Source organism: Colossoma macropomum, unplaced genomic scaffold, assembly GCF_904425465.1.
Source record: "Colossoma macropomum unplaced genomic scaffold, Colossoma_macropomum, whole genome shotgun sequence".
Taxonomy (NCBI): Eukaryota; Metazoa; Chordata; class Actinopteri; order Characiformes; family Serrasalmidae; genus Colossoma; species Colossoma macropomum.
Window position 1 is genome coordinate 10,548,452 of NW_023494804.1, and position 17,419 is coordinate 10,565,870.

Consider the following 17,419-nt stretch of genomic DNA (forward strand, 5'->3'; position numbering starts at 1 on the left):
CAAATTGCCCTTTGTTCGTTTCCCACCAGCCTAGAGATTAAATGTCAATGGTGGTTTACGTGTGTTGGATCGGGTGATATAATATGACGATATGGACGAGTAAATGGCTATCAGGAGCACCGGTTGGCTGCCCTCGCACACAACCCGTCATTAACCCTAATTGCTTTGTTCATTTGCTGGAGCAGCCACTGTCCACTCTGGTCAGAGAGAGTGAGCGAAAAGCCGGACTTTGCCTTTATTTCAGCCGACAGCCGGACAGTGATTGAGCTCATTTGGACTGAAGTTATTACACTTTAATCAGAAGCCTCTGAAGGGCCACTTACAACCAGCCCTGCTTTAAAAAGATACTTCAGCAGAAAAGAAAAGTACGGACTGAGTCTCGTCAGTGGAAATGATGTCACCAGTATGCTGTACTGCCAGTATGTCACTCTAGCTGCACTGAAAACAATCCAAAACTCAGAGAGGTTCTCTTGCTGTCAGAGCCTTTTCATAGAGAATAATTTGACTTCACTTAGCTCTAATTGCTAGGTCAGCTGTTTGAATTGGACAGCAACAGACAACCAATAGGCGACTATAAGATTGTAATGTAAAAAACGTTAAGAAAGTAGACATTTAAAGTAGAATTGTCATTCTGTAGTTGGTGTCATGCCAATGTTAGAAGCTCTGGTTCTAAGCTGGTTTTCTCTATGGGAAAAAATAACGGATTTTAATTAATGGATGCATTGATACTGTTGTCTGGTATTGGCTTGATTCCATGCTTATTTACTCACAAAAATGCACCCATGCCAACATTTGATACCACCTGAAAGCACGAGATGTAAGCCTAGTGTACCCTGCCGTGCTAATGAACAGACGACTCAAGCTGGCAGTGAACAAGGGTGAGTGAGAGGAGAGTGTTGCTGACACTGTGGCAGTTGGATGCAAAGTTGTTGCTCACTTTAAACATTCAGCCTTGGCATTTTCCCGCCAGACATACACTGCAGTTTTAGACTTTTTCTAAACACACGCAATCACAATTATAACTACATCCCCAATACGGGTGGACACATATAGGATAACAAAATGGAGGTAAAAAAGTTGGCATTTGCCTGGTTTTAGTTTCAGTGCACAGTGTTAGCAAAGCTGCTGTAGCTCAGTTTCTCAGAATTTCTGCTTGGTACTTGGATGAGCAGCATGTTGTTTTGATTAAAACAGCATTATTGGAAGTTGTCCCTAGACAGAGTTGTCTGCGTTTTACATCACGTCAATAAGACTGAGTGCTTTCGTACGGTGTGAGCATATAAATTGTAGGCTTTGTCCATACGCGATGGTCTAGTCCAACGTTCAGTGTAACCAAAACCAAAAAACTAGATGTCTGAAATCGAGCAGGGTCTGGCTTTACAGGACATTAAACTACAGCTCAACCAGCCTTTTAAAAAACTCAAACAAGACATAAAACTCCACACGTGAGCTCCTTGGATGTGATTCCTGCAGTCGCTGTGTTACAGAGAGTGCTGCTGTAAGAGACAGATGAGGATCAAAACTATGAAACATACTTTACTTACAGCTGTACAGAAGTGCTTTTCTGATGTGGAACAAAACCCGCTCTTCTCCACTGCATATTAATGTATAAATGTACTCATACATGTGCCATTCTTTGTTAAAGTGTGCTAAAAGACCTTGTGTAAAAGATGTAAAAGAAGCTCTCCTCAGCACTCTCTAGCTCCATAGTTAGCTTTAGCATTACCTCATCTGAAAAAGCAGCTTACAAGGCTAAAACCTCCTCCTTATTAGTCATGACAACACTCTGCTTAACGTCGAGTGGCTAATTAATTTCTCTGGTTTGATTAATGAATCCTTTTTAGCATTAAATTTCTTTACATTCATATTTTGTCAGTTCTGAAACAACATCCTGAACATCCTGGAAAGCCAGTTTATTTTTGAATGTGTGCTTCTACATTTTCCTTTGTACTGCCAGAGATGTTATAAAGGAGGTGACCGGTCACTGGCTGAAATATGAATGGGAAAGCTCGTAACGCTCAACTGTTTGTGGAGAAAGACGAAGAACGATTTAGCTTGCTGGTTATGCCGCGAGTGAGGAAAGGCCCCCCCTCAAGAGCAGTAACCAGAACATCCTGAAAAATTACGTTTTTTGTGAATTAATAATACAAACGCTACAAACTATTTATAAGGTTTTTGTCAGTTTTTATCAGTGACTTCAAATATGTTTTTGAGACGCTAATGTGACCTTCAGTTTTGAGTATTTTGGTTTCTTCTCATTTAAAGAGAGAGGAGTCTGGTCTTGTATGGCTGGAAATAACTGCCCAGTGGCGTTGCAAAGATGGCCACAGAGTGAACAGACTTTCTTAGAAGGACTTTGGTACTACCGAACAGTTTAGTCTTTAAGTGTGTTACGAATGCTAACCAGCTAGTCTGAACTGAAAGTTTGACGGGTTGGCCAACAGTTATTTGGGGAGGTGGGAATTTTGCAGTTGGTTGATTGTCAGTTACTGTAGCATTTACAATTATTAGGGTGTTCCAACAAACACCCTCTTAATACCCTTGATTTTAGAAGAAGATTTTTCATATGTAGGGTATTTACTTTGTCCACACTTATTTCGGCAAATTTATAGTTATCAAGATATTCTGCTTAAACATTTATCGTAATAATGTTTCTCTATATCACCCAGCTGTAATGTCATGGATGTGGTCTGAGCTGATGTCTGTTGGCCATTGTGCCCTTAAGCAAGGCAGTTGGTTAATGGAAGGCGCTTTGGGCAAAAGCGTCAGCTAAATGGCTAAATGTAAATGGAAGCCGCCGTCTGTGAAGCTGCTTTCTTCAGTTACATTTCTAAAGGATAGAAGTGGAGTAAATGGTGGGAAATGCCACAGTATGGTACATATTATCATTAATTGTGTTGCTTGCTACTTAACCTGCTGATGATGTGAGATACTGTAAGCAGCATGAAGATCCACAGAACAGCAGCTTTTCTTCAGACTGTCGTCTGACATCGCATTGCATCATACTGACCTACAGGCCATTATTATAATAGCAAATACTTTCTTGGTGACTGGCTGAACAGTTATATCCAATACAGTGTCAGTAAGTCTTCAGAGGTCTTGTGTCTTGCTTTTTCCACTGAATTATGAATAACGTGGTCAAAGATGTTTACCAGATTTTTGTCAAATTTGCCAAAAAACGAGGTTTGTTTGCCATGTTCAGGGCTTTCCATGTATTTTATGATCAGACTGCAGGCAAATTGGATTTGTTTCTCAAATCAGATCTTTTGAGACGACTGTCCACACTGGTATTTGCAACAGATCAGATCAGATGTGTGTCTGGACATCACAAACTTACCTTTATGGGCTGCCGTGGTAACACCGCTGGCATCAATAACTACGTAGCTACGCTGGTGATACAGATTTCAAATGCAGATGCAGGAGAGATGGAGGTGCATCATCTCGCCCTCCACACTCTTCCAAATTCACTGGCGTAAGCATGAATCTTTTGCGCTCTTCTTATATCCTAGCACTTCCATCACTCTGGATTTGACATTGTCGTCACTTTGAAATCCGATCTGAGCACCCAGAGCGTCCAGACTGAGACACATCTGTTAAAATCTGATTGGAATGTATTGTAAACCACCTCCAAATGTGGTTTGGAACCATTTTGCAAAAAAAGGGTTTTTTTGCTGTCTAGACTAGCAAAAATCAATCTGGATACAGTCTGGATATGCCAAAAATCTGATTTGGGCTGTCAGTCTGGACATAGCCTACGATTAGTGGTCAGTCAAAGGCTTCTGAAGAAGTGAGTTATCTAGAGCAGGAGTGGCAGATTGTGGTTAGAACTAGACTCTGCAGGAAGACAGATCTTCAGGACCAGGGTTGGTCACCACTGGCTTAGATGATGTGATTAAAACCCACAAGGTGGTGGTTCAGACCAGACAAAGATAAGATGGTAAAGCAACTTCATCAGTGGATTTCAGTGTATAATTAATATTAATATATAAAGTTCTTGAAAGTTTAGTTGCACTAGGAGTGGATGAGCTCAAATTTATCTCACAATATTTTCTAGTGTCGGGACAATAATGACTACCAAAAAAAAGACTACAAAAGTCAGAGACTTTCTTTTCAAAATAGCAATTACATACAAGTTATTCAGTAATTCATTCGTTTCCAAAAGTGGAGTTCAAAAAATGGTTAAAATGGTGTACTCAGAACAATGCACTGGCCACTGTGTTTGGGATTATTTGAATTGCGAAGTGCAACCAATTTCTAAGACTAAACTTTGGAGGTGTGGAAGAATATCCCTGTAGATTTCTTTGTAAAACTGAAAGCAAGGCTACTGAAAAGAATGGAAGCTGTAATTAAGGCAAAGTGTAGACACACTAAATACTGAAAAATGATATATTTAGTTGGTTGTTTTGGGGGCTGAGCTACTTCTGGCTTTCCATATTTGGGCTAATCATAGTATCTACAATTTGATACTAAAAAATCCAAAATCACTTTTATTATCACAGTATAACTGCAAAAAAATGGTCAGTATTTGCAGTGCAGTGACCGAGCAGACAGAAATATGGTGGTGTAGCAGGCGGATTATGTGCCTAGTCATGTGGGCTGCATCCCTTTTGTGCCAAACTCCTCAGGTTGGAGCTGACAGCCCTTAAGAAGTACAGGACATGGGAAGGCCTTTGGAGAACAGCCGAAAATAGAGGACGTGCAATGCTTAGTACTTTAGAGTAAGATCAGGGCGACTGCTCTTTCTATAGTTCGGAAGCTAAAGCTGAATTTTTAAAACCCCAAAGCCGGGGCTTTCTGTTTGCTGCCTCTTTCTGTTTCTCTCCTACTTTCTATTCTGCTCTCAGTAATGAGCAAAGGTCAATGTGTTTGCTCTCTCGGCCCGTTTCAGTGTCAGCGGCGGTGTCGGCTACTGAAGTACTTACGCTTGGCCTTTCGCCGCTGTCCTAAATGCCAAAACAGGCTTGTTATTCCACCATAAATATAACTAACCAGTATAAACAGTGAACCTCAAATGAGCTGTGCATTCTAATAAGGGCTACCATTATGCTGGAGAACACGGTGACGAGGTCGGTGCCATATGCAAATCAACGGTTAATGGACTTGTCAGGCAGTGAGTGTTTTAACCCTTTTTGTGTTAAGAGAGCTGTGCTGTTCTGCTTTGTGTTTCTGGTCGAAGGTGGTCTAATGTTTGTTGGTTTTATTAATTTATTTTGTAAAATGCTGTCGCACAGCTGTCTATTTGGATGAATTCAGCTGTATGTGAAATGGTTCAATTCTAAAATTAGCGTATTAACAGTTTATAGACCCATTCATTAACGCCTTCAATCAAGACAAAAGGGGCAAGGGCTGACTTGATAAGTAAATCTATCACGCATTACCAGATCTATGCATGTGATCGTTTAGTCCTGCAGTTTGCACAGTACAAACTGTTAGTATATAAGCTTCCATTAGTAGCAGAAGAAAAGGACTGGTGTATTTTGACTGAACCTCAGGTCTCTGAACTTCACTGATTTGTTCCTTTAACATTAGCCGGCCTGTGAGTGAGACTGAGAGACTTATGAGCTCCTCAGACTGATCCTGCTAAATCCACCTGGCATTGCAGCTCCGCGTGCTGCTCTTTTGGATGTCCTCCTGTCCTCCACACATATAAACACACATCACACTCAGGATATGCCACCATCTACCACCATACAGCCTGAGCTCATCAGCCTGGCTTCTTCTCATCCTGATTTCAAGTGATTTTCCTCTTATCTCAAATGTCAATCAACTAAGACATGTTTGGACTCTGATTTTCCTTCTTTAATTTTGAACTGGAGCTGCAAGGCTAATGTAGCTAACGAGTAATTAAAGCTTGTACCTCACCAAGTAGGCCTGTTTCAGCTAAACTGTTCGAAAGCAAAAAAGTACTGGAAGGCAAAGTTGTTTGTATGAAAAATATAATTTTAAAATTACTTACAAAAAGGCAAAATGTGCAAAAGTTGGAAAAACAACCTATATGTTTTTATCCATGCTACATGCTTTTTGTGCATTTTTATAGGTAACATATAGGTATTTTATAGGTCTTCCATTCAGTGTCAGAAACCACATACGCAAGTCTGTTTTAGATTACTGAACACCATCGACACAGTTTGAGGCAAATGTGTGATGATTTAGTCATGCTGTTTGCCCAGGGCTAACTGGTAAAATGTTACCTTCCGTTTCTTGTTAGCTCCATTAGCCACGTAGCTCCAGCAGAAAACTAAAGAGGCAAACATTAGACACTAAACATGTGTGCTACATTTGAGATAAGGGCAAAATCATGGTTATTTTTTGCCAATATACTCTATTTTTTTTTGGATTTTAGGTGCACTACGTGCTCAGTTCTCCTCTGATTTAGATATCATAGTGATGGGAAGTCGATTCCAAAGAATCGATTCCTCGACTCCAACACGCCTGTGAGTCGGGCTCGTAATTGGTTTGAGGAACATTTTGATCGTGGCGTATGTAATAACTGCTGCTCACCAGCTGCTATTAGCACAAACTCTGCTCACAAAAATGCTTTTTGGTATGTCCTGTACTATGTACTTTTTATTAGAACCTTTCTCAAGAACAAATTTAAGAAAAAACGTAGGAAGACATTGGTGAGCCATGGTGAGCCGTAGGAAGACATGGCCCATTGTGAGTACTAAAAGAACACTGACTAATAGCTACATTTTTCATTACAAAGTGAGTATAATTAGGCCAGTTAAATTGGCTTTAGTGCCACTCGTGAACATATGAATAAAAATCAATGTAGTTGTAGGTTTTATTACGGTGTGGAAAAGGGGATTAAGCTGAACTTGGCTTCTTGTTTTGCTGATTAAAATTTGGCATTCCATCTTAAATGGTGCCTCAGTTACTTTAAGGTAAATGCTGTATCATTTAAGGGGGAACACAAAAATTCAAAGTTGAATAGGAAGCTGGCAAATATGAAGCCAACTTCTGGCTCGTGAAAAGAGCAACACGATAGCATCCAGCTGATACGGAATTAAAACTTCATTCGTTCATCTTCTAAGCCGCTTATCCTCGTGGGTCACTGGAGCCTATCCCAGCAGTCATTGGGTGGAAGGCAGAAAACACAGGCCAGCAGTCCCAAGCAGACACACAAACCTACACATTCACACACAGTCCTAGGGCCAATTTAGCATGTGTTTGGACTGCGGGAGGAAACCCACGCAGACTGTTGGTAAGATATGTTGAAACATTAGTCCACTGTTATCATTGAGGTATTACGTGGTACAATCTGTCAATTTTAAATCATATTACTGTAATCTCTAGGTAATGGTAAAAACTATGTTTTGGGTGTCTTAATATCTGTTACACACCTTTATCACTGGCTCTGTCACTGTTTTGGTTAAAATTAAGTAGAATCAAGGAGTCGACTCCCAACTGTTTGAGTGGCAGAAGTCGAGAGCCGAAGTTGTGCATCACTGATATCGTAGCATTTGTCGCAGCCTTCTAAATGCTTTGTTATGTTTAAGAGGTGTCACAGCCAAACTGGAGCTTTTCTTCAGCCTCAGAGCTGCTCGACTGACTAACGGGGAGGCTGTGAACGGCTGTTTCTGGGCTTTGAAATCAGCAAGGCAGTAGAAGTCCATGCCCTCTAGAGCAGGATTTAAAGGTCTCCTATAGGGAAATGGACTCTGTTAATACACCAAGGCCGCACGGATTTAGAATACCAACGACGCTGCGCTGTGGAGAGACCTGTTAGCGAGCGTAAGCACCAACAGAATTGAACCGTCTCTCGAACGCACCCAGAAAGACAGTCCTGATGGGGAGGGCTGCATTTCATCATATTGTCACATTTCATATTTCATCTTTTATGAAATGGCGCATTTATCTGCGTACACACAAATACGCACTAGAGGTGAATAATAACCCACTACATGATGACTGTATAACAGCTTGCTTCTTAATGAAATATGTTGATTAAATCTTAATCTCACCGCTTCTTAATCATCTGCTAAAGGATTGCTTCACAATTTTCGCACGAATGCCGAGGGGGAAGCTGGGAAAATTGTTTCCTCTCAACACAATCCCTTGACAGATCGCCTCCAGATATGAGCGGCGCATAATGCAATCTGTTCAGCTTGTCTCGCTGCCTTTCACCTCTTAGTATGAGAGTCATATAACAAGAATCTGCTGCTCTCATCCTGCTGTTTAATTTTTTATGGAGGACTACACTGGACTGGAGTGGTGTTCTGATAATGTTTTTACAAACTTTGAAATATGTTTCTTTGTAATATGTCCAGCGCCGGATGCATACTTTCCAGGTGTTTGGGATGGTTGAATGTAGCTGAAAGTGCACTTTTAGTAGAGGTCATATACAGTACCCATCTAAAAGTTTAGACATGCTCCAAAGAATGTATGTTTTTCATCATTTTGACTGTGCAGAAATGATGTGAAATTCTCTGTTCTAGAGAGACTAAGAATTGTTGACAGTGGTGGTGATGGGAACCAGATGTCTGAAGAGTTTAATGCCTCTAAAAGCGATTACATGACATGCTCACAAATACACTGACATTATTTTATGTCTTGAGATACGATTTTGGCCTAAACCTTATATTTCTTTTTATATCCATTCATAATGGAGAGGGACATGTAGGGCAGTCTAAGGCAAAACAGCATTAAGAGAAAAATATTTTAGTTTTTACCGTTATTTTACATCTGAAATATCAGAAGACGTGTCTGGGTTCACTGGTGGTTTTCTCTAGTATATAAATTGCCTATATTTGTGTTGCAGACATGTGTTGTAGACGACCCCTGGTTCCACTACTGGTCACCACTACTGTAAAGAAATCAGGGTAGTTCTGTTTCTCTACAATATTGACTTTCACATTCTGAATGAATCATGCAGAAATTTTGAAAAATGCCCTTTAAGAACTATTTAAAGCTGCTTCAACACGATATTGATTTCTAAAACAAATAATAATACACATTAAGGCTGCACAATAATACCAGATTATACAGATATTTAATTATGTATTTATTGTACTCAAAAAAGAGCAGAATGTTTTGGTAATGCTGGGCTGCTTTGCTAAAATATCTAGATTTTATTCATTTTACTGCATTTGTAACCCTACAGAAATATTGTATTGGACCTTTTCTCAGTTTCTGCATTATATAAATGCTTTATATATTGTAGTATACAGGCAGAAACATGGAAAAATATCAGATACCCGCATCAGCCCACAATTTCCATATTCATGTGTTAAAAAATATGAAACCATGAACAGTTTGAGAGCTTGAGAGCATGATAAGAGTGTGCAACGCTGCATTAAAGCAAAAGGGGCTACATCTCCAAATCTACAGAAGAATGTGGTTTTGCTTTGAAGATAAAATAGAAGATAGATTTATAACACTTTTTTGGTCACTGCATGATTCCATGTGCGTCATTTCATAGTTTTGATGTATTCACTATTATTCTGCAGTAAGAAAAAAATGAAACCTGAACTGTACACTCAATTTGACAAACTGTATGCTCACCTTCCACTTAAAGGGGAAGTACAAAATGTCTGCATGATTAAATGGTTAAGATGTTAATAGAGTCAATCAGAGAGGTTTGATTTGAAATGGTTCATTCTAGAGAAACTGACCCAGTCAGCATTGTTCACAGTGGTGATGGGAACCAGACTTCAGAAGTGTTTGATACCCCTAACGAAGGATTTTGGCCAAACCTGTAATTAGCTGAAGAGTTAAATCAAGTGTGCTCAAATAGGAAAATCACCAAACTGTGCAGGAGTCCAGCCCTTCAGGACTAGAGTTCCCCACCCCTGCTCTAAAAGTTACCTCACAGAAAGACATTAAAGAAACGTTTACCGATACGCTGCCCTGTGACTGAGACACTGAGTTAGAGGTCTGCACTCCCCCGGATTCCCGCGGGACTCGCCACAGTATCTTTTGGCGTGGGACTGGTTTTCAGCGTGGTGCGTGGGAGCGGGCAGGAAACCAGCCCACTATAGGCGGCAACAGGCCAAAGCACGCATGAAGAGAAATCCCATAAAATTAAAGACTAGCCTAAATAAAGTAGATCACTAAATAATGTACATAAACAGTATAAAATGATAACAGTAAAACAATTAAAATGAATGAAGTCGTTCTAAAGAGTTGCGAAGCAAATGATCACATGAACAACACGCAAATTTTCGTAGCTTCCAGAGACGGCGGAGCCTTCAGTCCAACGGCCGCAGCTGCCGAGCCCAGCAAAACACCAAAAATAACCATTCTGTGGTTAATTTCTGTTTGTGTTACAGGGAATAAACAGCATTTAGTGAAGTTACTTCACAGTGAGCCCGTCGACAATGACGGCCAATTATTTCAGCAGAGGATAAAGTATTTGTGAACAGACTGTCAGATATTGGATGTCAGTTCACCTTGACAGCACTACACGGGCAGGAGCGGGACAAAGGATTCTGATTTTCTGCGGGAGCAGGATGAAATCTTGCAGAAGCGGGCAGGAGGGGGACTGAAAAACAGTCCCGCGTAGACCTCTACACTGAGTGCGTTTACATGCTCTTAATAATCCCGATAACTACAGAAAATTAGATTTTGTCAATAATCTGATCAACATATTTACATGCACTTGAGTAATGAGATAATAGGAAAACTCTAGGTTTACATGAATCGGGCAGTAATCAGATTTCTGCTTTGCAACTAGCCAATAAACTCACAGAAGAAGACGCGACGTAAACATAATGTAAAACTCAAACTTCATGCTGGAGCTAAAACACTGCGACAACAACAATATGAACACACATCATTCAGAAGATGAAGAATATTTGTAAGCATTTGTATGATTTCAGTGTCGCTCCAAAAGTGTTTTGTTGTGCTGTGTTAAACGCCACTTGCTTATTTCCGGTACCGCGGTCTGTTTTCGAGCATGCGCAGACTGAGGAAATCGAAAGAAATCAGAGTAAGGGTATACATTAGCCAGCTCTCTTTATCAGATTTCTTAATCAGATTTCCAGACTATATTCTAATCTAAGAAATCAGAGTATGCTGAGGATGTTCTAAGGCAATATAGTCCCCAAAGAAACCTTTTTTCCTCAGATTTACCACTATTTTACCACCATCAACATCACATGTAAACACTCAGAAGGCCTGTGTAGGCTCACTTTTGGTTTTAGATAGTAAATAAAATGGCTATTTTTGCATTGTAGACATTGCAACCCCTGTTTTCTTATCATTTTCGTTGTAAAGAAATCGACATCAAAACTAATTCTTATTCTGAGTCTGACTGACTTTGTTCATAATCGCAATGATTGAATTGTGCAGAATTTAGGTCCACTTTATAGGTGTACAATTACAGGCTGTAGCCCTGTTCTCAAGCCAACATCTATACCTTTCCTCAGTTGTCAGATTCTGACCTCATGACCAGATATGATTTGGATGGTGGATCATCCTCAGCATAGCACACAGACACTTACATGGTAGTGTGTGTGTTGCGTGACAGCTGTGTTGAAACTGAGTTTCTACACACATCAGTATCACTGCTCGGTTAAGAGTGGCGTACTTCAACCTATGTCTGTGTTCACAAGCTCTAACGTATTGTATTTCTACTTTTACATGTCAAGTAAAATCAATCAACCAATCAATCTCTCTCCTGAAGGGGCTGGTGGCTGGTCTCCACTGGATTTAAATAAGTATCAGTGGCTGGAGATCAATCTGGAGGAGCGGACAGAGATCACGGCCGTGGCCACCCAGGGCAGGTACGGCAGCTCCGACTGGGTGACCAGCTACCTCCTCATGTTCAGCGACACGGGCCACAACTGGAGGCAGTATCGGCAGGAGGACAGCATTGGGGTAAGCAGCTTAAGCCTATTCCATCACTTTCTTCTCAATACTGGTCATGTAGAGCCTGAAATATAGTTTGACATTTTCTGAACAAGTTCAACCCAGCCCACAGCAACAAGATTAGATTTCAAATCCAACTGTAGCCTCACAAAACTCTGTCCGAACCCGACTGTAGGCCAGTAACATTCTGTAGCCTGAGAAAAATTCGGTCCAAACCTGATTGTAGCCCAACAACATTCTGTAGCCCAGCAAAATTCTGTCCACATCCAACTGTAGCTGACAAAATTATGTCAAAATGCTACTTCAGCCTGACAAATTCTGTTCACATCCAACCACAGTTGACAAAATTCTGTCTAAGTTCGACTGCAGCCCAATATATTTCTGTCCACATCCAACTATCGCTGACAAAATTGTGTCCAAATTCGACTGCAGCCCGACAAAATTCTGTCTAAATCTAAATGTAGCCAACAAAATTGTCCAAATCCAACTGTAGCCCAACTACACTCTGTCCAAATCAACTGTAGACAACAAAATTGTCCAAATCCAACTGTAGCCCAACTACACTCTGTCCAAATCTAACTGTAGACAACAAAATTGTCTAAATCTAACTGTAGCCCGACAAAAATTCAGTCCAAATCCAACTGTAGCTGACAAAATTATGTCCAAATCCAACTGTAGCTGACAAAATTATGTCCAAATGTAACTACAGCCTGACAAAATTCTCCCCAAACTTGACAGTAGCCTGGACCCAACTGTAGCTAAAAAAAAAATTCTGTTCAAATCCAACTTTAGTCTGACAAAATTCTGTCTGTACCAGACTGTAGCCTGACACAGTTGTCTGAACATGACTGTAGCCTGACCAAATTAAACTCAGTTCTGGACTAAGTTTCAGCTTCACCAAAACTAATAGATTAATCCTTGTGCACATACACATGAAAGCATTTTATGTTTATGACAAATAGCCAATTGTGTGAAACATGAGCAGTCAAACGACTTATTTTTCAAGGGGGGGGGGGTCATACTACATAAATATGCAGAAAGTAAAGCTTTTAGAACAGTAAAAACCAACTGTTGTCCATCTGTCCCTCTGCATACTTTGCTAGCCCCTTTCTACCCTTTTTTCTTCAAATGGTCAGGTCAGCACTCCCGCAGAGCAGGTGTTCTTTGAGTGGAAGATCTCGCTCAGCACTGTGGTGACACTGACGTGGTGGTGGTGTGTTAGTGTGCACTCAGTGTCACTGCTGGACTATCAGCTGGACCAACAAGGTAGGAGTGTCTTAAAGAGTGGACAGTGAGTGGACACAGTGTTTAAGAACTCCTGCAGCACTGCTGTGTCTGATCCACTCGTACCAGCGCAGCACACACTAACACACCACCACCACGCTACATCAGTGTCACTACAGTGCTGAGAATGATCCACCACCCAAATAAAAACTGCTCTGTGGTGGTCCTGCCAGGGTCCTGACCATTGAAGAACGGGGTTAAAGGGGGTAACGAAGTATGGAGATAAACAGATGGACTACAGTCTGTAACTGTAGAACTATAAAGTGCACCTATATAGTAAGTGGAGCTGATAAAATGGACAATGAGTGTAGAAACAAGGAGGTGAACTTTATGAAGTGGCTGGTGGGTGCAGTATGAATTGTTTTCTTCTGCTGAAAAGCCACATTTTTCATGTGATTGATGGCACAAACATCACAAAGCGGTTTCTTAATCGGCCAGAAGCTCGGCCCTGATCGCTCCAAGAGCTGTTTATGATCGGACGTCCAAATTTCACCTGCTATTGAGCAGGTCAGGCATCCAGCATGGATGGCAGTATATTGATTCACTGTCATGAGATAGAAAATCCAGGGTTACATCCAGCTAAGTTCAGAGTCCAGCTTTGTGAAACAAACCCTTGAAGCCCATTTACCTTGTATATTTTGTTATTTTCCCTGCTGAAACTAATTATCAGGCCCTTCCAGAGTTGAAGTGGGTATGTAACAGTAAGGATCCACTGAAACATTCAGAACATGTGTACTCCAGGACCAGTATGGAGGAACACTGGCCTACATTAAACATTATTTTTTACTTCGCCCTGCATCGCTAAAAACATGAACACTGGCATAAAAAGATGATGAAAAGGGCCATTTTCATGAAGTGCCCATTTAAATAGGCTCTCGTGGAAAGTGGAGCCCACTCAAAAGCATTTAAAGTTGTTTCATCGCCTCCGGTAGGCTCTGCCGACTTTGACATTGACAGTAAATAAAAGTTGCCTGGAGCTGGCTTCAGGAAATGTAAATGGATGTAGCATGCGCCGCGGCGCTAAGGGAATGTTCCGGCTTTTTTTTTTTCATTACAGCTTTGGGTGGGCCGCTTCATATGAAACAGAAAACGCCACGCAGAGCACTCCTGGGTTGTTCCGACATTGAAAGGCGTAGGCCGAGTGCCTGTTTTCTCCCCTTGATCGTGCGACAAAAAAAAGTGGGCAGGAGTCATGAAAATTCTCCAGCCACGTTTTTAACTGATCCTAATTGCCGCAGTCAATCTGAGCAGATTCGCAGTCTGCCTCGCGTGCCACAAGTCATGTTTTCATCTTTGAATGAAGAGGCGCTTTGAGTCGTTTTCGTTCTCATGTGTCTCTTCCCGTCCCGAAGGCTTGCGGCAGCTAATGCTGGAGGATTTGCACTTTGACTCCCCGGCGCATTTCAGGAGGGCACTTTAAAGCAAATGAGCTGCTCTTCTCGGGCTTCCTCAGCAGGAAACAGTGCAATTTGCTCGGCTTAACGCTCCACTTCACCAGACGTCTGATCCCTTCAAAGACGCCGAAAACGCTGCTCAACCCAGAATTAGACGGCGCTAAGGAAGTTGCATTTGCGCTCAGTTCAAATACTGTATGGAATAAAATGAGCATTCCGCACCGCAAGATTAAAAAAAAGTTGGTATTCAGGCCTCAATCTTTCTTTTCTTCGTTTTTTTCTGTAAATGGCGGCCATGCCCTTAGCTGGCAAACATCAGCGGGTAACTGAGTTAAGTTGGGCCTTATTGATTTCCTTTAATACAGGCAGGTGATTGGGAATGCACAGGTCACTCTTCATGGTGGAAATGCTCGGCCTGAGTAGTGAATAGGTCCTGTGTTTATCGATCCCTGGCAGTGCTGTGAAGTTGTAATGCCTAGGTTACAGGTGAGTTTCAGTCCCAATAAGGGCTGAGCAGTGCATCAAAAGGACCCATAGTTTTTACTATGCACCAATTCAGTGTTATAGAGTCTAGGTTTGATTTATTGACTGTAGTCTTATGTATGCTTAGCATTCACCAGGTTTGGTGACAGATTCCAGGTTTGATTTATAGACTCTTGTAGTATGTATAGGCCTAAATGTACACCAGCTTTGGCCTGTAGATTCCAGCTTTGATTTCTAGACTCTAGTACAGTGGTGTCCTGGTTCTGGAGATCTGTAACCCTGCAGAGTTTAGCTCCAAACCTAATCTAACTCACCTAATCCAGGTATTGAAGACCTTCAGAGGCATATGAATATTAGAGTCAGGTGTGTTGGATCTAAACTCTCCAGGGTGGTAGATCTCAAGGACAGGATTGAGCACTCCAGCTGTAGTAGTATGTGTAGGCTAAATGTACAGTAGCTTTGGCCTATAGATTCCAGGTTTTATAAGACAGCAGTGGTATGTATGGTTAGTATACATGAGGTTTGTATATAGATTCCAGGTGTATGTATACACTGAATGTATACACCAGGTTTGATTTGTAGATCGTATTATTATTTAGAGACCATAGGATACACCATATTTACCATACATTGATTACAGGTTCGATATACACTGAATGTATGTGCCTTAGTATAGTGCTCCCCAGTCCTGGTCCTGGAGATCTACCACCCTGCATAGTTCAGCTCCGCTTCTAGTCTAACACACCTGATACAGGGAAAGAAGGCCTGTAGGCATCTGGCAGAACTGTCCCCTGCCTTAGTGTGTGTGTGTGTGTATATATACACACACACACAAGTTTATACCTATAGGTTTGAATTGTAGACTACAACATATAGCTATAGCGCTATAGCTGAGGCATCATGGTTGCGTTGTTTTTAGCAACATCAAATTTCTGCTACTGTCACTTTGTAAACCTTTACGTCTTGTGTTTTTTAGGCTTTCTCTGGGAACACCAACGCTGACAGTGTGTTGACGTACAAGCTGCAGCAGCCAGTGTTTGCTCAGTTCCTACGTGTGTTGCCTTTGGATTGGAACCCCAACGGAAGAGTCGGGTTAAGACTGGAGGCCTACGGCTGCCAATACAGTAAGCATGGCCCAGATCTATTTCACCATAACTAGAGCTGATCCAAACATCATTTCACAGGACGATTTTGGTGGTGTGGTAGTTGCAGAGCAGCTTCTGCACTGTACTAACTGAGGAGGAAACTCTTTTTTCACAGCAGTAAAACCTTGTGAAAAGAAAATCTTGTAAACAGATCTGCTGTTGATGCTGTCAAGTTTTAAACCATCTGCAAAAATGTTTAATTACAAAAGACAGAAAAAAGCTAATAGTCCTGCCTTGCAGGGTATACGTGACGGAGCTGAGTCATAGGTAGTGTAGATGGGACACGTGGTGGTCCTTGGATAAGTATTGCTTTACTTGCTTATTTGAGATGATTCATCAAACTTGTCGTCATTCCTTGGTTTACCAACCCTTATTGAAAACTTCGGCACTGAGATTTTTTTTTTAGCGTTCGATAAAAAAAAGAGATTTCTTTATGAGGCATCTTTGCTCTTTTAGCTTCCATGACTGCATGGGAAGAGGTGCAGGTTGTTGTGCTCTGGGGCAAGATAATCGAAGTAAAACATGTATTGGCTAACATTTTCCATACATTAACAATAACTGTTTAATCTAAAGGTGTTTCTTGATGACATTTTTTCTTAAGCTACAATTTTTGTGACTTTAGAAAAGATTTAAAATGCTAAATAGGGAACTGAATGCCAACATAACAGACGGATACTGGAGAATTCAAATTATTCCAGCCAGCCGTAAGGATTGCTTTACCCAGAAAAGGTAATGTTGCTTGTGGAAGCCAGTACGAATCAGTTAAAGGAATATTCTAACTTTTTTCGTTCGGATCTCTGTCTAACACATCTGTAGTATAGGGTTGATTAGGATAATACTTGTGACGTTTTTCCCTGTAATTATTAAAAGAGCACAACGCTTTTTTGCTTCAAACACTTATAAGAGAAGCTAATGGACAGGTGTTTCAGCCTCTTCAGCACCTGCTTATTGGCTTCTATTATAAGTGCTTTTCGAGTCAACAGGTTTTCTGTTCTATCTAAGTAGAGAGGAATTATTGTCTGTGGTAATTGACTATATGCTACAGATGCAGCAGTGGTCACATGTATATGAACTTGTACCTAGCTTTCACTCACTGTTATTATTTTTATTTAATGTGCTCTCTAAACAGTTCACCATGCCAGTTTATCCCATGGTTACAGCACCACATTTGAGGGAATAGCACATGCACGATGCCAGGCAGTAATGGCATTGCTGAAAACAACAGAAATTTCCACTGATTGCTCCCAAAGAGAATGTAATTTACTCTGCCGCACCGAAGGGACAATGGAATCTGATGAAGAT

At 41.1% G+C, this 17,419-nt stretch overlaps 1 protein-coding gene across 1 annotated transcript in view; it reads left to right on the forward strand.

Moving 5' to 3' along the window:
• Positions 1-17,419, forward strand: part of cntnap3 (contactin associated protein family member 3) — a 188,696-nt gene that overhangs the window by 44,927 nt on the left and 126,350 nt on the right. The window contains exons 3-4 of the mRNA XM_036595152.1: positions 11,627-11,820; positions 15,949-16,096. Of these exons, the coding sequence (XP_036451045.1) occupies positions 11,627-11,820; positions 15,949-16,096 (342 nt within the window). The remainder of the gene's footprint in view (positions 1-11,626; positions 11,821-15,948; positions 16,097-17,419) is intronic.